At 52.7% G+C, this 20,625-nt stretch overlaps 1 protein-coding gene across 1 annotated transcript in view; it reads left to right on the top strand.

The window, feature by feature from the left end:
- CORO2B (coronin 2B) overlaps nucleotides 1–20,625 on the top strand; it is a 136,842-nt gene that overhangs the window by 107,169 nt on the left and 9,048 nt on the right. Inside the window, exons 3-8 of the mRNA XM_004421745.3 lie at nucleotides 3,214–3,330; nucleotides 15,707–15,856; nucleotides 16,552–16,716; nucleotides 18,696–18,812; nucleotides 18,949–19,053; nucleotides 19,688–19,784. Coding sequence (XP_004421802.2) covers nucleotides 3,214–3,330; nucleotides 15,707–15,856; nucleotides 16,552–16,716; nucleotides 18,696–18,812; nucleotides 18,949–19,053; nucleotides 19,688–19,784 — 751 coding nt within the window. The remainder of the gene's footprint in view (nucleotides 1–3,213; nucleotides 3,331–15,706; nucleotides 15,857–16,551; nucleotides 16,717–18,695; nucleotides 18,813–18,948; nucleotides 19,054–19,687; nucleotides 19,785–20,625) is intronic.

The following is a 20,625-nucleotide window of genomic DNA, read 5'->3' on the forward strand; positions in this document are numbered from 1 at the left end:
CACACCACAGCCTGTAACCTCAATCCCTGTCCCACTCTGGTATACCCCCATTTCCTACTCCCTAAATGTAGCTACTTTCATTGCTTTTAGCTGTTTCTTTTTGCACTTATCTCCATATTTCTTAATTATAAGCTTTTACTGCTGTGTCTAGATTTTTTAAATCTTGGACATCGTCTGTTGACTTCCTATTATGGAAGATGAGGATCTGGCTGTCTTCCAGCTCTGTCTCCCCCCTTTCTATGCACATACACACACACACACACACGCACACACTTTCCCTACCTCTGTCCTGCCAGTGTATTATAGCACAACTCTTGTTTAAATAAATATTCAGGATTTACGTTATTAAAACTATGTAAATATTGTACATACATCATTATCACTATGATTACATTAAGCTTTCTTATACAACTGTTTTCCTGGAGTTAATAATTGTATTTTAATTTGCTTAATTTCTCTATGGAACAGTGGTTTTCAAATTTTTCTTCTTAGCAGTGGAACTTGTCTTACAAACAAAATTTTATGTGGAACCCTACTATCTACAATGGGAAACTCAGAGCTGCCAGGTTGAGAGGGGGTCCTTCCCTACGGGGCTGCTGCGTATAGCCAGCAGGTTGTACACTGCACAAGTCCAGCGGTCACCATTCACGTAAACGACAATGTGATTCGGTCTTGAAAATCATAATTATCCACGCCATTGGGAAATGCATCCATTGTGGTAAGAGAGGCCCACCTGGAAGTATACATGACATCAGGGTCATTCTCTGCTTTGAAAGACTTACTCCCTTCCCGATGCAGGGCTTTGGCCTCTCCCCGTCTGAACAGGTTCCAGTGATGTTGCTTCACCTGTCCCTCCTGTGCATCCTCCACAGGCTGCTGGCCAGAAGCTGCTCTTAGCTGATGGCCACCTATGGACTGATTCGATGCCCCTCAGATTTGCCTGGGCTCGGCTGGGTGCCAAAAGCCTAATGCAGACTGCTTTGCTCAGGGATCGCTCCAGTGCAGCCTTTGGGATCAGACGTAAGGAATGGCTCTCTCAGAGAGTAAGTGAGCTGTGGAAGCAGACAGTGCAGGGCCCGTGTGCCCATGGAAGTCAGAGCTCGAGGAGGGGAGCTGGCTAACAATGGGCAGTGGGGTTCAGAAAGTTCAGCTTTGAGAGTCACCCCTGTGTGGGAATCCCAGCTTCGCTTTCAGCTGAGCAACTTTGGGCAAGTTGCTTAGCCTTTCTGGGCCTTAATTTCCTCATGCCTAATGCACAGGGTTGTTGTGAGAGTTCAAGAAGATAATGTGTAACCCTAATAAATCCCAGGGTCCCATGTGGCTCAGTCTCTGCTCAGAGGCTCATCTAAAGAAACATAGTCCAGCAGCCCAAAAGTAATTGAAAGAGATATTCCGATTGGAACTGCATCCCTCATAGAATGTTGGAGGGGATCTCATTTCTGTCTGATAGCAATATTCCCAAGCCCTTTGCTGCATTCTCTAGTTTTCCCACAATACACAGTGTCAGTGAAGTTCTCCTGAGCATAACCTTTGAGGCATTTTCCCTTCTCTTTCTCTGCCTCGTTCCTCACCCTCCATACCACTGCCATTTTCTCTAGGTCTGTTTTTTCTCTACTCATCTCGCCATTGCTGTGTCACAAAAAATCAAACAGTCTGGAAATGAGCTAATGGAGATGCAGGCAGGCGGTGGGTGGGGAAGAGGTCAGACAGGACACACCCTCTGAAGTAACTCTTGCCCACCACACTGGGGAAGTGCAAGGCACGTGGAGCAGGGGCTTGGCAGAAACTGGTTCTCTTCCTCATTATTCAGTCACGGAACCAAAAGGAGAGTGAGGGATGACCCGCCCAAGGTGCCTCTGACCTCCTAACCGTGATAGCAGATGGCAGTGACTGGAAAAACCTTGTTTCCTTCAACACCCCCCAAAAGCTAGTATTAAAAAGACTTTGGAATGGAGACATAGCTTCTGCCTACAATTTTCCTTCCCTTTCCTGCCACCGTTATGGGCCCTAAGCATGGACCTACCCTTCCCTACCTCTCATCCCCACATCCCTTGTTCCATCTTTGGTGGACTCCATTCCCCTCACAGGATGTCTTTCAGGTCATGTACTGAGCACCCACTCTGTGCCAGGCTTGTAAGGAGCTGGAGATTCAGAGACAAAGCAGACACAGACCCTGTCCCCAGACACAGACAAATAGAAACAGACTGCCATTCTCTGTGGTCATGCCTATACTAGAGGGAAGCACAGAATGCCGTGAGCACACAGAAGAGGCGCTCTTAACCCACTGAGGGATCAGGGAAGACTTCCAGGAGGAGGCGTCATCTAACCTGTATGATAATAATAACTGCTGTCTATACTGAGCGTTCATTATGATGATAATCTGCACACTAAGCCCTTTGCTAAGCACGTTAGGTCTTTTAATCTTCACGACAATGCTAAGTGGGTGTTGCTATCCTCATTTTAGGCATGAAGAAACCGAGGCTCAGAGAAGTTCATTGACTTTCCCGAGGCCACATAGCTAAAAAGAAGCAGAGCTGTGATTCAAATATGTGTGCTCCAAAGACTGTGTGACTCCAAAGACTATGCTTTCAACCACAGGGCACTACGTACAGGTGTTTAAGATGCACACTGAACAAGGATGCCACATCTGGGAGCGGCATTGTTCACATCATGGGCAGAAGAATGTATATGAGAGTGTGTAGGTGAACCCAGAGATTCAGGCCTCTCTGCTGATTCCCGCGGCAGCAGCAAAGAGCCTCCTGATCTAAACCTAACGGTGGCACCTCCTGTGGGCGGGTGACGAGTATGGGTACTGGGGAGAGCACAGAGACCCCAGTGTCTGGGTGTATGCGCTGCCAGGGCTGCTGCCCACCAGGCTTTGGTCACTCAGGTGGATAGTAACATCTTGACTTTAAACTTGTCTACTTGAGGAAGAGGCACCTTTTCCTAATTTGCACAAAGGCATCATATGGACCAACAGTGGTGCCACCCCCCACTCTGCAGTGTGGCCCGCTCCATCACCATTCAGTGTTGGGGAGGACGCAGCCACAGAGCAATTAGGCCCAGCCTGACACAGACCCAAAGACGAATAAGACATTGGTGGATCCTCGAGGACCTTCCAGTCCGGTTTAGAAGCCCAGAATAAAGGCTCTCCTTTCAGGGCCACCCAAGGACCATCGAACTAATCCCCTTCTCTTTCTTTGTCCTCGGCAGACGGGCAGGATTGAACCCAACTACCCCAAGGTCTGTGGTCACCAGGGCAACGTGCTGGACATCAAGTGGAACCCCTTCATCGACAACATCATTGCCTCGTGCTCGGAGGACACATCGGTGAGCAGGAGGGGTGCTCCCCGAGGAGGGTGGGCCCACAGGGACTCCTCCCTGCTTCCCCCTGGAGGCCTCCCTTCTTAAACTTCCCCCTCTCTCCCTTCTCTGCCCTTCTTCTGTCCTCTTTGTCATCCTTCTAGCTAGCCCCAGGGTGGGGAGGGAGTTAGGAAAAGGACTGAGGGAGCGAATCCATGAACTATTTGGCAGATCTTGTGCCGTTAGCATGGTTTTGTTTGGAGGTGTTGATTTCGTAGGTGAAAATTTGAACAAAAAGATTAAGTATATGATTCAGCACTCGTCTATGGTCTCAAAAGGAGAAGGGCGAGAGGAAGATGATGGACAAGGAGGAAGGGGAGAAAGGAAGGAAATGGATGAGCCCTGAGGAAAGGAGCCCCTGTTCTTGCAGGCTGGGCATGGCAAATGTGCCATCTGGTTCTGTCCTCTGTGAGCCGTGGTTTTAGGGAAGGACACTGGGCTAAGAATTGTTGTGAATTGTCCCACAATAGTGGCCCAGAAATTGAAGTCCGTGTGTCCCACCGCTTAATGGGAAGGCAGAAGGAAAAGGAGAAGGGAAATGAGGAGGAGGGAGCAGGGAGGAGAGGGAGGGAAGGGGAAGAAAGAACAGATAGGAGAGATGGAGATAGAAGGAAGAAAGTGATCAGAGAGATTTTGGAGAGGGGAGATAAAGAATCCAGGGAGAGTAAAATTTGAAGCTGCTCTCTGGCCACCGTTTCCCCGGGCTCTGCTAATGTTCACAGGTAGAGGTAGGGTCAAGTGTTGTTGGTAGCCTCCATGTTTCTAGAGAGGGGCCCCATGCCTTTCCTCACACTGCCCTGAGCAACATCAACACACCAGGTTGGAAGAAAGAGGGGATTTCAGAGCCTCAGCTGAGCTGGCGTGGAGAGGCTGCCCGAGCCCCTGGTGCTCCCAGGTGAAGGAAGATCAGCCTTGCTGTCAGGCCACAAGCATCTACCTAGTGCTCACCGGCATAGCCTGGGTACAGGTCATAGACTCCCGGGATACTGGAACTGGAAGGAACTTCAGAGCTCATGTCTCCTGTCTTCCCAGACTAGACTGTGATCCCCTGGAGCAGAGAGTATAGCCTGTTTGGTTCTGAATCCTAAGCATCCAGCACAGAGCCTAGTACCTAGGAAATGCTTAGTAGGTATTGGATAGGATGGATGATTAAATGGATGGATAGATGGATGGATGAATGGATGCATGCATGCCGGGACAGAAGCCTAAATGGATGGATAGATGGTTAGATTATTGGATAGATGATTACATTGATGGGTAGAGAGATGACTGAATGGATGGAGAATGGATAGACAAAGGAAGGATGACTGGATGAATGGGTGACTGGATGAAGGTGAATGGACAGATGGATGAAAGGAAAGATAAACAAATGAATGCATGAGTGAATGAATATAGCCCAACTAATCCATTATCCAAAGAGAGAGAGAGATTCACTCTCTTTTCTTTCAATAGTCTCCACTGGTTAATAAAGTTGGAGGGAGGTCAGCTGGCACAGTATCTAGTAAATGGGAGTGGTAGGGAGGGGGCTAAGAGAGTGGAATGGACGACCACCTGAAGGTCAAAGCCCTAAGTCAACCCAAGAGGATTCCTGAGAGCAGCAGCAGTGAGGGCAGGGCCCGTGTGAGCAGAGAGAGCAGGAACTTGTGGTGAATATGGTCCATCAGGTTTGGTTACTTTCTTCAGCAAAAAGGGGACAGTGACCAGGGGCAGAGAACAGGCAGGCCAGAGGATGGGCACGAGGTGATGGATCCCAGGACAGGCGAGGAACCCCGGGGGGAACGAGGTCACTGGCTGCTTTCTGGGCTGGGAAGGAGGCAAGTGGAGCTGGTCGGGGCTGGAGAGTTCAGTGGTCAGTGCAGGTAAGGACTGGGCTCAGTGGGAGAGAGAGCAGGTGGAGGTGCTGCCCATCCTTCTCTTCTGGGTGCAGGAAGCCCAAGAAGGAGTGCCAGCGACCACAGCCGGCTCCATCCCTGCCTGCTGACGTGTTGAGCAACTGTCACCAGCCATCAGGGAGCAAACACCCCTGAAACTCAAGGCTGCCTTATACCAAGCTCCTCCACCCACTCTGGGCTGGACGTTTTCCACACAGTTAGCCCTCACGGCCACTCTGAGAAACAGGCACTGCCACCCCCAGACTGAGGGTTGGGGGCAGGTCACAAACTAGGAAGCAGAGGAGGGCTGCTAGCGACACAGCCCGTGCTCTTTCTGTTCTGCGAAGTCTCGTCATGGCGTGAATCCAGAGTCTGTGCTGGAAGCCTCAGGCCCCTCTCAGTGTCTCGTGTCACCAGGGGAGCCAGCTTGGAAAGAGAAGAGCGGTGTCCAGCTCGCTGAGGGAGGGACAGATCAGGCCGGGGCTCTTGGAGTCCCTGGCCACTCTGGCTCCACCACAGGTCCAAACTTCTTCTGCCGAAATCAGGGCGAGGGCAGGAGGGCTCACTGGCCCTGGTGGCCCTGCCGGGTTCTAGCTCAGCAGCTTGTCTCACCTGAGAGGTGCCTCATGCTCTGAGACCTCTGCTAGGAAACCAGACATCCATGCTGTGTGTTCAAGGAGAGCATTAAGACCCCAGCCCTGGCCACACAGGCCAAGCAGCTCTCTTCAGTCTCACACATGCTGCCTGAAGGACCACTGTGTGCCCACCACGCTCTGGATGCTGGGCTTCAGAGCGAGCTCGACCGTGGAATCTGGTGGACCCATGATTGAACCTTGGCTTCACCATTTACCAGCTGGGCATGTTACTTACCCTCTGAGCCTCCGTTTTGCTCATCTTTATAACAGTTATGATGATACGTCCCTTTGGCAGTTGCTGTGAGGATGGAAGGAGATCTGTGCCCAGCACCATGCCTGCTACTCCCAGTCCTGCCCTGGAAACCCCGGCAGTAGGGGGACAGGATCCCACCCACTCACCAAAAAAGAATGCAGAATGATGTCACTGCAGCCACCGAAGTCACACAGAGGGCTGTGTGCACGGGGAGGAGAGAGGGATTCATTTTAACCGAGGTGTAGGCAGGGCAGAGGGTTAGAGAGAGCTGGGCCCTGGAAAAGCAGGACATTGACAGCAGAGAAAGGGTTGAAGGAGGCGCAGGCAGAGGGTACAGGCAAAGACCTGGAAGGAGGGTGTCTTAGTGTGCTCGGGCTGCTGTAACAAAATAGCACAGAATGAGTGGCTTATAAACAACAGAAATTTATTGCTCTCAGTTCTGAGGCTGGAAAGTTTAAGATCAGGGTGCCAGCGTGGTCGGGTGAGGGTCCTCTTCTCATGTATCCTCACATGGTGGAAGGGGCTGGGGAGCTCTCTGGAGCCTCTTTTATAAGGGCACTAATCCCATGCGTGAGGGCTCCCCTCACGACCTGATCACTTCCCAAAGGCCCCACGTATTGAGAGGTAGGATTTCAACATATGAGTTTTAGGGCAACATGAACATTCAGAGCACAGCAGAGTTCATATGATATGCTTGGAAAACGGCGTCATCTGATGTGGCTGGAGTCTTGGGGTGGCCAGGGAGGGGAGTGGGCAGGAGAGGAAGTTGGGACCAGAGAGAAGGCTCGGGATGCCAGGGTGAGCAGCTGAGCTTTGAAGTGAGACCTGTGCTTCTCAAGCCCTCTGAGCATAAGCCGGACACCACACCTGCAGTGTGTGGGAGACGCTGCACACTCCGGGGATCAGGCAAGGGGAGCTAGTGGGGCTGGAGGGGTCACTGCCAGCTTTGTGGAGGAGGTGGGGCCCAAGCCAGCTGCACAGTGCTGGAATGTGGCTCTGCAGAGAGAAGGGGAGTACCCAGGGGAGGGGGAGGGGGCAGGGGGTGGGTTGTAAAGAGAAAGGACCCTGGGCTTTGGGGCACAGGGAGGGAGGGGCTGGCCCAGGGCTGCTGATCCAGAGAGAAGGAGATTAAGTCTCCAGACCAGAGAGGAACTAAGCTGTTGCTCCGGCTGCCAGTCCAGCTGCCCCAGAAGCAGCAGCTCAGAGCCCCCACCTTCCCCCTCAGGTCTCCACCCCTCCCCAACCTCAGGGCCCAGGATCTTGGCAGGGGGGCCAACAGGCCCCTGAGGCTGGAGCCAAGCCCCTCCTGGAGAAGGGCACACTGAGGCCCCAGGGACGTGCCTTGCCCAGGGTCACACCGGGAGTCCCTGTCACAGGCAGGGCTGCGACCCCGTCTCCTGACTCCCAGCCAGCGCTCTGAGCACCTCACCAGCAGCCCTACTTTTACAGGTGAGGAAACTGAGGCTCAGAGCCGTGAAGGGCTGACAGTTCAGATCCATCAAGCGCTCAATATTTAAATCTCAGTGTCCTCTCTGCAAAGCTGTGCGGGGCACCGAGGGCACACGGAGCACAGGCATCCTCGACCGGCCCTGGGAGGGGTGGGATGTGAAGGCCGTGGAGCCTGCAGCTCGCAGGGTGGGGTGGGGAGGCCTGTCCTCACTGCCAGGGCTGTTCTGACTGCCCTTCCTGCTTCCATCAAAGCACCTCAGGGGGCAGGCCGCTGAGACACCCTCCCTCCACCCCCTCCCACCCAACTGGTCAGCTTACTGCGCATCAGACACGACACCCGGAACCATGGTTAAGAGGTCAGTCAGCAAACCTACTATGTGCCAGGCCCTGCGCTTCACACCGGGGCTGCAGAGAGAACCAGCCCGAAGGGGCCCGGGGAGCAGCTGTTCCAGCGGGTCTGGCCTGCATCTCCTGGCAGTGCCTGCACACCCGCTCCCCACCCCCACTCCACCACCCTGTGTGTCTCAGAACATTCAGAGGACACTGAGGGGATCTGGCGAGCCTCCACCCCCCCCCCAGCTCCTTTCCCGTACCCCCATCCCTTGAAAAATCTCCAGTGAAGTCCATTCGCCGTGTCCCTCAGGATCGGCCTCCCATCCCCCCGTGTGAGGAGGTCCTCAGGAGTCTAACCCCATCCCTCCAGGGATCCAGTGGAACATACCCAAGCACCTTCCCAAGGGGCTCTTGTCCTGAGGGTGGGGTGGGGGCCGTAACTCTCCTGGCATCTGGCAGAATCCAGCTCTTTCCGCCACTGGGTGATGTCACCTATTGTTGAAGGGCTGTGCTTTTTATAGCTTCTGCTGCAGCTAGGGAGGGCTGCTGGCAGGCGGCAGGGAAGGGCGCTATGTGTTTCCAAGCCTCGTGCTCCCAGCCCTTCTCCAGCAGCCACAGAGAGAGAGGGGTTGCTGACATCTCAAGGAGAGGAGAGTGCTCCCAGGAGAGAGGTGGAGGAGGGAGAGGGAGGCCCTCTCCCAGCGGGCCCAGCTCTGCGTCTTTCCTTTGCCTTCTATTCCTTTGCTCCTCCGTCCAGCAGCTGCCCTCACCCCGACCCCCCACCCAGGAGAGATGATGTCCCTCCCAGAGGAGCTGGGGGTGCGATAGGGCAAGCTGTCAGATGGAAGCAGCCAGAAGCCACCCACCTCCCAGCCCTCCTACACACACACCCACACACAAGCTAGAGAACCAGTGCCTCTTGGAGCTGGAAGGGAGCAACACACTCCTTTTAGAGATGGAAGGACGGTAGTCCCTGCAGCTCTCACCAACGCACCTGGCAGAGAAACTGGCAGTGTGACAGTGTGGCTCAGTCAGTAAGCAGCCAGGCTCAGGGGGCCATAGGCCTAGATTCAAATCCTGGCTCTGCCACTTCCCAAATCTGTGAGCCTGGACCAGCTTCTTTGCCTCTCTGGGCACCAGTTGCCCTGCTGTAAAATGGGGATCAGACTGGACTCATTAGGAGAACTAAGTGAATGTAACAGTGTTTCTTAGCTACTAAGAACTCCATAAACATTCACTGCTACTTTCTTATCCTAAGTAGAGACCGCAGAGTTTAGATAACTTGCCCCAGTGAGGGGTAGCCAGAGGGCTGGCAGTCAGAGACCCCATGCCCTTTCCACTGTATCTCACTCTTTGCTCCTTGAGCCCCAAAGAGGCCTTCTGTCACTGGTTTCCCAAAAGGACTAAGCTGAATGCTGAGCCTCAAAATCCAGAAAAGAAATCCTCCCCTCCAGGTCCCCCCTTCCAATTCAGGACTAAAGGGGTGATTTCTCATCTACCTAGCTCACCACCAGCCGGAGAAAGGGCTGCCTGCTCCCCCAGGTCAGGGCCTGATTCATTGCTGAACCTGCTGATGGTAGAACAGTTTCTGGGCTTCTCAGGTTCTTCTATTGGTTCTTTCATTCAACAAGGATGTCTTGGGTGCCTGTCATGTGCCAGGTACTGTTCCTCACCCTGGAGATAGGGCAGTGAATTAAAAGACCCCACTCCTGTATGGAGGAGTTGACCATCCAGTGGGAGGCCTGGCAGGTTGTCTGTGCCCTAGCATGGGTGGTTTCTAGATACTTGGGTTCAGGGAGCTGCATCCCTTTCCTGGAATAGATGAGCAGAAGGACAGACCATGCCCTCTCCAAATTTTCAGATTTCTTCCAGGGGAGAAGAAAGGGATTGGGCGGGGGCCAGGGAACAGAAGAGAGGATCAGGGTAGTTTGCCTGGTTCAAATCCTGAGTTTGAATCCCAGCTCCTCCCTTCCTTACCTGTGTAAGGATAATCGTCAATAATAATAATAAGATTAGGTAGCACATATTCTTTTATATGTCCAGCCCCACATTTATGCATTTCATTAACTCCTCTAGCAACCCCCTCACAGGACTCTCAGCAGGAGATGCTCAATCATGCTTCCTTCTGGGCCTCAGGTGGCCTCTGTTCCCTCCCTGGGTTTGGAGTGACTTGTTTCCCATGTTGGGAAACAGTTGGGTGGTCAGAAGATATCAACATTAAGGTCGACTTTGAGATTCTACCTCTTCTTTAGGTGAGTGACGATGCAATCAGTTTCTAGTAGTAAACAGAATAATTGCCAAGAAATGGGGAGGTGGGAGTTCCAGGAGCCTCCTGGCTCTGGGCAAGACCTTCACCGTTTATTTCTTCTCGCTGCAGAAGATGTGAGAGTTGCTTTGATCTTGGCTCCAGGCAGTGTATCTGTGGAGTGGTTGGATAGAAATTCTAGGGTAATGTAGTACAGCTAAATTGGATGCTTCCAGAGGGCAGAAACCATATCTTATACTTTCCTGTTCCTCCCCACACTACTCCAAACAGAGTTGTTTTTTAAGTAAATACCAAGGAATTGGAATCCATATCTTTTCCCAGCTACTTAGGACCACTGTGAACTCCAGGTCTTCCTCTGAGCTCCTATATCACAGATACAGACAATGTACTGTCTGTTGGCTGTAGCAGATCCCCTAAACAGAGCATTCTTTCCCTTAGGAACAGTGTTGTCAGAGGGCTGAGTAGGCCCTCACTAGGCCCTGACCCTTGGTCACTAGAAGCCACAACTCTCAATTGTCAGAAAGCAGAGAGACCCAACCAGACACCTTCATGATCATATAATAATTTTAAAGAGGAAATTTATGCTGCATTCCATAAAATGGAGACAAACTTCATACCACATGCATTGACTACACAGGGGGCAACAAAGTACACATGAAAAATATAAATCACATCTAAAATTTGACTTATATAAGACTTGTATATAATCCTTAATATTAAGCAAGCATTGTTAAGTATTATTAAATGTTTAGTAATCTCTTGGTAGGGTATATATTTTACCTTTATTTAGTCTTCCTAGCAACTATAATTATGGGTATAATTATTCTTACAGATGAGAAGACTGAGGCTCAGAGAGGCTAAGTAACTTGGCCGAAGTCTCACAGCCAATCAGGTTGGGGCCTGGATTTGAAGGGAGCTTGTCATACCCCAAAGCTCTCACTTTGTTGGCTAGCTGCTCCCTCCGCCATGCACGGGGACACTTAGTTTCCTAGCTTTATTAACCATCCTTATCAGCCACCTTGCCTTAGCCTTGTCTGTATGTGTGTGCTGTCTCCTCCACAGTGCTGCGAGCTACTTGAGACCAAGGACCGTCCCCGTGTCTAATGTGTGTGACACAGGGAGGGGCTGAGCATATTTTGTTGGACTGAATGTAACTGAGTTAAACAGGGCGCTGACCTGGGGACCTACGAAGGGGACAGTCCCAGGCACAGCTGCCTTGCTGGAGAGAGTGCTTTTGCCACTTTCCCCTCCCCTTCCTTCCAGAAATCCGGTTTGGCAGCTCCTGTTGGATTTCCTGTTGAATTGAAGTAACCTCCCAGAGCAACCTCTGGACAGATCCACAGCGCTCCTCCCACGCCCATCCACTCTTTGTTTCCAACAAATCCCTTGAATGCTAAGGGATTAGAATTCTTTTCCAGCCACTTAGGCCCACTGTGAACTCCAGCTCCTCCTCTGCACTCCCGGAGCATGTGGTGCCAACTGTTTGCTGTAGCGGTGGATCAAGCAGAGCCATTCCCCTCCCTCCACCCCGTGATGTATTGAGTGATGTCAAAAGCAGAGAAGTTTGAAAGATTAACTAATACTGTCTCAACGTGCAGCTGAGAAAACCGAGGCCCAGGGAGGGAAGTGGCTGGTATCAGATGGGGATGAGGCAAGGCGCCTGTGTCCCTCTCTGTGGGACATTTTTCATCCGGGTCCCGCCAGCCCTGCCTGGACCCCTACATCTAACAGTTATTGGTGAAAACAGCTCTTGGCTTCCCCCCCCCGCAGCCCTTGGCTCCACGAGCCTTGTATCCAGTCCAGGGGCTGAGCAGGGCACAGACACAAGCTGGCCTCCCCATCCCCTTGGCCCCTAGGTTCCTAGGCAGAGCTGTCACCCCAACAAATCAGCTCGTGTGGCTAGAAAGCTTCACACTTACCAGGACTCTGAAGCCCAGTTTAGTTTAACCTGCACCACTCTAAAAGGTGCACACATCTCAGTTCATTACCTAGATGAGGAGCCTGAGCCACGGAGAGGTGGACTGGCTCCTCCAAGGTCCTCCAGCTAGTCGGTGGGGTTAGAGCCTGGGTGGAGCCTCACCACACAGCTCTGCGAATCTCTGCCATCATCTGGCACCTGATGTCACCCAGGGACACCTCAGATGGTTGGCTGCTCAGGAATGAGGCTGCTCTGGGAAAGAGTTTTTTCTGACACTCTGCCCAAGCAGGGCTTCCTTGGGCTTTGGTGACCAGGTGTGACACACATGGCCTCTGGCCTCCTCTGCCACCTGCCAGCCTGCTCCACCCCAGCCAGGCTGACCGGCCTGCAATTGCCCCACCCACTGTGCCCGAACCCACACATGCTGGTCATTTTTCTATCTCCTCACCCTTCCCCACATCCCCAACCTGTCTTTTCAAACGTGGGTCAACATCCCCTCTTCTAACCCTGCTCCTCCCAGACCCTCCCACCTCATCACCCCCAAAGCTGGATTTTGATTCCCCCAGCTCTGTGCTCCTGTGAGTTCTCTGCCTTGTCGGCCCCACTGTGTGCTGCTCAAGAGCAGGCATGGGGCCAGCTCTGCACCCATCCCATTGGCTAGCAAGCACCGGGCTCTTACGAGGTGTGTGTGGAATGAATGAGGCTCAACTTTCTGTTTCAGAGATCTTTCTCAAAGGCCAGAGGCCACTCTCTTGCCTCAGTCTACACTTATGCACGGGATGACGTGGTATTCGTGTGTGTCCGTAGTTGTCTGCTGTCCTCACGATACAGTATGAGCTGTCTATAGACAATATCCTCTGCCCCCAGACGCCTCCACACTAGTCTGTCGTTCTGCCCCTGAAACCCTCATCCGCTTGAGACCAAAGGCTTCTCAAGCTTCCTACTCAGGTGCAAACCAGGGTTGCCAATAAACATGTAAGAATATGCCCAGTATTTCTAAGACTCAAAGACATGCAAATCCAAACAGCAGTGCAACCTGTTTTAATCCGATGGGCAAAAATCCATGTTTGAAGACATAGTTTTAGAGACATAGGGAAAGAAGCACTCTCAGACTCTGTTGGTGAAAACTGGGACAGCTTTTGGGGACAATTTTACAGTATCTATAAAAAAAATGGAACGCTTCTAGGCATGTGTCCTGCAGGAATACTCACACCCATGCACAAACTTGTATTCCAGGGCTGTTCACCATAGAATGAATTGTGATAGTGAAAAAAGGGGGCAGAACCCAGGTGTCTGTAGATAGAGGGTGATTAAATCCATCGTGGCATAGTCATAGAGCAGATATCCCTCTCGCCACTTAAAAAGATAAGGTGGATCCATGGGTCGTGGTATGGAAAGATTCCCATTACCTGCTGTTTTGTGAGAGAAGCAAGTTGCAGAAGTACATGTAGAATAACATCCCTTTGGGTTAAAAACAAAGAAATGTGTGTGGGGGTGTGGTGTGTGTGTGAGAGCTATGGTATGGTGCGGTGTGTATGCATGTCGTGTGTGTGTGCATGTATGTGTCTGTGTGAGTGTCTAACCCAAGCATTGGTCTCCTCTCTTCAAAGGTCACTTCCTCTGGTACATTTGGGGACAAGAGGAATGTGCATCGTCTTAGTGACTACTGAGTCATCTCCCTCCATCCCCACTCCGCCCTGCCCACCATTTCCAGATCAGACCCCATCTCAGAACGCCCTTGCACTGGGCCTGTCGAGGAAAGGTCATGGGTCATGCTGGGTGCCTTTTATGTCACCTGCCTCCACCAGGCCCCGCCACCATGCTGGGCTGTGTGGGAGTGTTGGCTTTACTGAGAGCTGGAGCAAGCAAAGGAGACTACAGTGGGGACGGGAAAACACTCAGCTGTCCCTAATTATAAACTTTTCTCGAGTGTGTTTTGAGATGGAGAATGGTGCGCCTAACAGTGACCCCAAATCCTTGATGGGACCTGCCTTCCTTACCCTGAAGCCTCCCGTGTTGACATGGCAAAGCTGGGTCTTTCGGGGCACACGTGTGGGAAATACTCATTCCTATAATCTGAGGGCAAAGCGCCAAGAAGGGAAGCCCGCCAAGGGAGTTCCCTAAGGGGCACCCCAGATCCCAGCCTTGCTCCCCTGCCCCTGGGACTGCCTTTGACTTTCTTTAGCATGCTCCCATGTTTATTCCTAGCCTTCAGGATTATGGTCGAATGGCTAAGACTCCATATTGATATGACATAGGAAATGGTTCCCCTAATGTTGGTCACTTAGTGTTTCTAAATTCGCCGTGTTGCAGTGAACATCTTCATGCGTGGAGATTTTTGCCTATACTGGATTTTAGGAGTGAAATTACTAGGTCAAAGAATATAATATAAATGTCTTTATGGTTCCTACTAAAGATTGCCAAATGGCTTCCAAAAGATTACCTTGATTTATAATACTACCAACCCCGACTGAAGCTACAAGTTCCAGTATAATCTTGCCAACGCTGGCTCTTTTTTTCTTTCCAGTTGATTATTTTAAAAGATTATAAATGGTGTCTGAAAGCTGATTTTCCTGTTTTTCTCCTTACTAGCAAGGGTGGAGTTCAGATTTTCGAAAGGTTGGTTTTCAAGGTGTGCTCAGCTGTCGGCACACATGCTCTTTCCTGTCCGTCCAGTTAGGTCATAATAAATATCATGAAGGATGATAATAACAACAATTATAACAAGAATGACAATTCCTTAGGTCTTTAGAGCACTTTATAGTTTACAAACTTTTATAACCAGTAGGTTATTTTATTCTACCAGGAGGCAAGGCAAGGCAAAGATTTTTTCCCCCCATTTATAGATGAAACAGTTGAAACCACGCAGAGCATGTTGGGCTTGAGAAACAGAAGCCCACCAGGGCTGATGTAAATAATCGGGGGGTTATTCAAAGATTGCAGAGAAACTGAGTTTCCTCTCTCCAGGACCACATGGTCTCTTCTCTCTGCTTCTCTGCATGTCTCATCCTTGTCTCCGCCGATCATCTCTTTCTGCTTCTTTATCAGCATCCGTAAGTCTGAAAATAGCAGCTGCATCCCAGCTTTGCCCATCCTTTCGGCTCGGGCTCCAAGATCTGATCCGTTTCTGCCTCTTAGTTCATCATCTCTCAGGAGAGGCTCAGGGCCTCCCAGCCTCCCAGATGGGTTTCCCTCTGCTCAGGTGTGCACCCTGGGTTGGGGACAGATTGGGGGATGAGGCCATGTGGTCAACAGAGGAGCTAGGGCTGAAGGCACATCTCCTAGAAGGGCGTGGGAAGGGAAGCAGAGACAGGCTTTCTGACACAATCGTTGCTAAAAGCTGCTTGGAAAGTGGTCCTCTGGGCCTGGCTAGACCATAACAATAGCAACAGGCCAGTAATAATAGTTGCCGAGGTCTGCAGAGACTTCTCAGAGAAAACCCTCCTGAAGGCAAAGAGGAAATGATTTCTTGCCTCTCTAACCACACCCTGGAACCTTCCCCCAGGCCTCAGTTGCGCTCTGCCCACCGCCCTGGCCAGGAGGTGCCTCACCAGGCAGATCTCGGAAAGCTTCTCCCGGCCCTGCCCACCCAGCCTAGACCCTCCATCCCCTCTGCAGGTGCGGATCTGGGAGATCCCTGAGGGCGGGCTGAAGCGGAACATGACGGAGGCTCTCCTGGAGCTGCACGGGCACAGCCGGCGCGTGGGGCTGGTCGAGTGGCACCCCACCACCAACAACATCCTGTTCAGTGCCGGCTACGACTACAAGGTGGGCAGCTCAGGGGGCAGCTGTGGCCAGAGCCAACTCAGTGGGGAGCGGGAGGGAGAGAGAAGAACATCTTTGGGGGGCCTGTAGGGAGCACTGTTGCTTCCCTGAGCATGTTAACCACTACTGTCTCAGCCATTCATACATTTATTCATTGACCACACACGACTGAGCATCTTCTGTGCACCCCGTCACTCCTGGGGTCCACAGAGGCTGGAGGCATCTTTACTGCCTTTTCTGGAGCTGAGGGACTGGAGGAGAATGCCACTCCATGCCCACACCCTGTGCCTGGCCACTTCTTAACTAAGAAGTGGCTGCTGCTCTCCTGATAGGAAAAAGGAGCAACCGAAGCTGCTGGAGGGAAGAGACAGGAGCCCAGCCCCCACCCCTAGGCAGGCCCTCAAAAGAGGTGTGCCAGCCGCTGAGACGTGGCAAGGAAGGAACATTTATCCTCCTTGCTGGTTGTAAAAACTGAGCCCAGGCTGGGCCTGGGATTGGCCCAAGGATATTTGTGGATTTGTTTGACAAGGGTGCATCAGCCTTTGCTGCAGAACCCAACGACTCCGTCCTGCACCCCAGCCCACCCCGGGCCCTGCACAGGGCATCTCTCCCAGGGCGATTGGGTGCAGACCTGGGACGGCCACCCCATGATGGCAGCAGCAGGGCTGACCCCACCTCCTGCATGTCTGCCCTCCCAGGTCCTCATCTGGAACCTGGACGTGGGGGAGCCGGTGAAGATGATCGACTGCCACTCAGACGTGATCCTCTGCATGTCCTTCAACACCGACGGCAGCCTGCTCACCACCACATGCAAGGACAAGAAACTGCGCGTCATCGAGCCCCGCTCTGGCCGCGTTCTGCAGGTGAAGCCCCACATTTTTTTGATGGGGAAGGAAATAGTGGGGCCTGGGGCTCTGCTTTCAGCCAGGCCTGGAGGAAAAGACTGTGCGAGCTCTCCTTGTCACATGCACCCGGCCTGCACCTCTGTTGACCAGCCCTTCTGTTCTGGGCCCTTCTCAGCTCATAGGAACCCTGGCTTGTTCTGGGTGGGGAGGGACCTCAGCAGCCTTTCTCATCCCCACTAGGATTCTTCTGGCCTGCTCTGGGGGCTGAACTGTGACACCTTTCCGCACATAAATCCCTGGGTGTTGACCGAGCCCCATCGTGGGCACAGGAGGAGGGGACTTTGGACTCACTGCCCAGCCACCTTCATGGGATGAGCCTGACGGAAATGGCTCAGGGTGCCAGCCCCAGGGACGGTTCCAAGTGGGGAGGTTGATGGTGAGCTTAGCTCCAGCTTTGGTCTTTGAGTCTCCTGGGTCTTGACTGTGAGGAAGGGATTAGATGCCACTGGGGAGTAAGAAATTAACACTTCTTGAGCACCTACTGTGTGCCAGTCATGGGGCTCGGTGGGGTGGCATTTGAGGTTTACCTCCTACACAAGAAAGGATTGAGGCATGACCTGGTTGTGTTTATCTTAGAAGAGTCCAACATTGCAGAATATTGCAGAAAGTCATCTACTGCTACTATAAATACTAATAATCATGGTTATTAGCATCATTAGTACTAACCAACATTTACTCAGAGCTCGCTGTGTGGCACACACTGTCCCAAGGGCTCCACATCCTTACCTTGTTCAATCCCCAGGACAGTGCTCTGAGGGGGGTACTGTTACCTTCCCATTTCACACGTGGGGACACGGAGCCTTGGAGAGGGTCAGAGACTTGCATCTCAGTTACAGTAGGAGCTAGAATTCAAACCCAGCAAGTTGGACCCCAGAGTCTATGCCATGCAGAAAAGATGTTAGAGAGCAGAGAACCCAGCCTCCATCACAGACGTGGACACAGCCCAGAGAGGGTGAGGGGCTCCTCCCAGGTTATGCTCTTTTGGCAGAACATGCAACTAATCCCAGAGCAAGTGACGCCAGCCTGGATCTTTAGCACGGCTTCATCAGCCTCTGGTTTCTGACCTGACGCTGACTCATCCTGGCAAAGACCCATGTGTGGCAGGAGGAAAAGGAAGTGTCATGAGCTGAGAGGCAGGAGAGGAGGCAGAGGATGGCCTAGTTCAGAAGGAGCCCCTGGCGAAGGGAGTCGTCGAGCAGTGAACCGGCATGAGTCGTCTGTCCTCCTGAGCGTCAGGTTCCTCATCCTCAGAGGTTCCTTCCAGTAGGGACTGTTGTGACGTATTGTGGTGACAGCACCCAGCAGTGCCAGCCCTACTGGGACCTGGTCAGCCCCAGGTCCCCTTCCCCATTCCCCACCAGCTCTCGGACGTGGCAGAAAGGCCTGGTTCCTGGTCCCACCCTCTTCCGTCATTGCTCCACAGCACCTGTATTCATTTCCTGAGCCTACTGCAACAACTACCACAAACGGGGTGGCTTACAGCAACAGAAATGGATCCTCTCCCAGTCTGGAGTCCAGAAGTCCAAGGTCAAGGTCGGCAGGGCCACATACCCTCCGGAGGCTCTAGGGGAGACCCTTCTTGCTTCTTCCAGCTTCTGGTGGCTGCCAGCTTCCTTGGCTTGTGGCCACTTCACTCCAGTCTCTGCCTCCACGATCACATCACTTTCTCCTTGGTGTGCCTGTGGGATCTCCCTTTGCCTGTCTCATAAGGACACTCATGAAGGTGTTGAGGGCCCACTTGGATAGTCTAGGGGAATCTCCCATCTCAAGGTCCTTAACTTAAACTTCCATCTGCAAAGACCCTTCTTCCAAATAAGGAAGCATTCACAGTTCCAGAGATTAAGACATGGACATATCTTTTGGGGCCACCATCCAGCCTGCTACAGTACCCTAGTGTCTGGGGGTCCTGGCTCACCAGCTCTCTCTGTCCCTCCCAGGAGGCAAACTGCAAAAACCACAGAGTGAACCGGGTGGTGTTCCTGGGAAACATGAAGCGGCTTCTCACGACAGGGGTCTCCAGGTGGAACACAAGACAGATCGCCCTCTGGGACCAGGTCAGCTGTGGGGAGACCGGGTGGTGACCTGGAAGGACCTTTTGTGTTAGCTCTGGGGGTTCTGCTGGGGTTTGGGAAGGTGAGGTGCCATCCTGCCTGGACATAGGCTGATACCGGCCCCCTTCTCGATCCACAGGAGGACCTATCCATGCCCCTGATCGAGGAGGAAATTGATGGGCTCTCCGGCCTCCTGTTCCCCTTCTACGACGCTGACACCCACATGCTCTACCTGGCTGGAAAGGTAGTAGAAGCTGGGGGAGGGACTGGGGCAGCCTGTCGGAGACCCCTGCCCCACTGGTACCCTGCTCCTGCCCTGCTCCCCTAAGAAGAGCCAGCCTAACCTCGCTGGCCTTCCCTTGATCTAACCTAGGTCTCACCCTCTTCCATCAAAACCTATCCTCAAGCCTGACACTCATTCTTACTGAAGTGTCAATGACTAAGAATTCTTTCAGAGGTGGATTGGTGAGGGTTTTACATTGGAATAAGGATCAGAGTGTAGAGGACAATGATTAGTGATGGAATTTGAAGAACCTGCCGGGAGATCTTTAGCAAATATGGCCTTGTTTGTCAGAAGGGCTGTCTATATACACATGTGTGCATGCACACATACACACGCACACACACACCCCACCCCACCACCCCAGCAAGTCCCCTGTGGCGCATGTGCGCGCGCACACACACACACACACACCATCCCCCCACCCCAGCAAGTCCCCTGTGGCAGGGCCACCAGGGGCCTAGAGGCCAGGTCTCCCTGGTCCTTTGACCACCTCTGAGGCACAGCAGACGCTCTCTTCAGCAGACCCCAGGGACCAGGGCCTGCTCAGCCCTCCCCTCCCCCCACTTTCCTCACCTCGCTGTCTCCTTGCCCCCAGGGAGATGGAAACATCCGGTACTACGAGATCAGCACTGAGAAGCCCTACCTGAGTTACCTCATGGAGTTCCGCTCCCCAGCCCCGCAGAAAGGCCTCGGTAAGGGGGTCCAGAGGCTGCCATGGCTGTTAGGCTATGGAAGAAGAGACTGGACATTTGGCTCATGGGACACTCCCACCCTGTTACCCCAATGAAAAATCAGACTCAGAAGGCCACAGCTCATGGGCAAGTCAGAATGGAACCTACAGGTACTGCCCCTATGAAGGTCAGCCCCTGCCCTTCTTCAGCCAGCCTGTCACCGCCCACTTGACTGGCTCCATCATTCCGTGGTGCTGGCGTCCTCCACCGTCTCTGGTTATCAGCAGCCTGCAGGGGTGTGCACGGTGTCTTCATTCCCATTTGCAGATGGGAAGCCCAACGTGGTTCTGACACTGAGGGGAGGTGGTTCAGTAACTAAAGGTCAGAGCAGGGTCTAGACTCAGGCCCCTTCCGGAAGCCTCTGGGAAGCCAGGACCCCCAGGCCCCAGGAGCAGCTCTGTCCTTGCCTGAGAGGACAGGAGGAAGTTCCTGGGTGTCCCCATCCCTGCATCCCCAGGCTCCCCAGGTTCTTAGGCAAACCCTAGAGCGGGCCCAGGATTGACGAGTGTAGTGAGTCAGGGTGGGGGTGAGATGTTCTTCACACTGCACGCTCTCCCACCACTACAGTCTCACAGTAAAATTTTCATTCCTATTAACTAACACTGGCAGTGCACACAATTGAACAGTTCCCCATCTGGGGTCCGAATCACCCAGTGGAAGAAATCTCTTCAGGGGCTCCCTTCCCACCTCTCCTTTGGACTTGAGTCTGGCTTGTTCCCTCAGAGGATCTAGTATTATGGACAGGGCCTGAGGGCCAGCTTCAGAGACATCAGGGCTGGGAGGGCCCAAGAGCCCACGTCAG

Source organism: Ceratotherium simum, chromosome 3 (assembly GCF_057802395.1).
Source record: "Ceratotherium simum simum isolate JZ-2026a chromosome 3, ASM5780239v1, whole genome shotgun sequence".
NCBI lineage: Eukaryota > Metazoa > Chordata > Mammalia > Perissodactyla > Rhinocerotidae > Ceratotherium > Ceratotherium simum.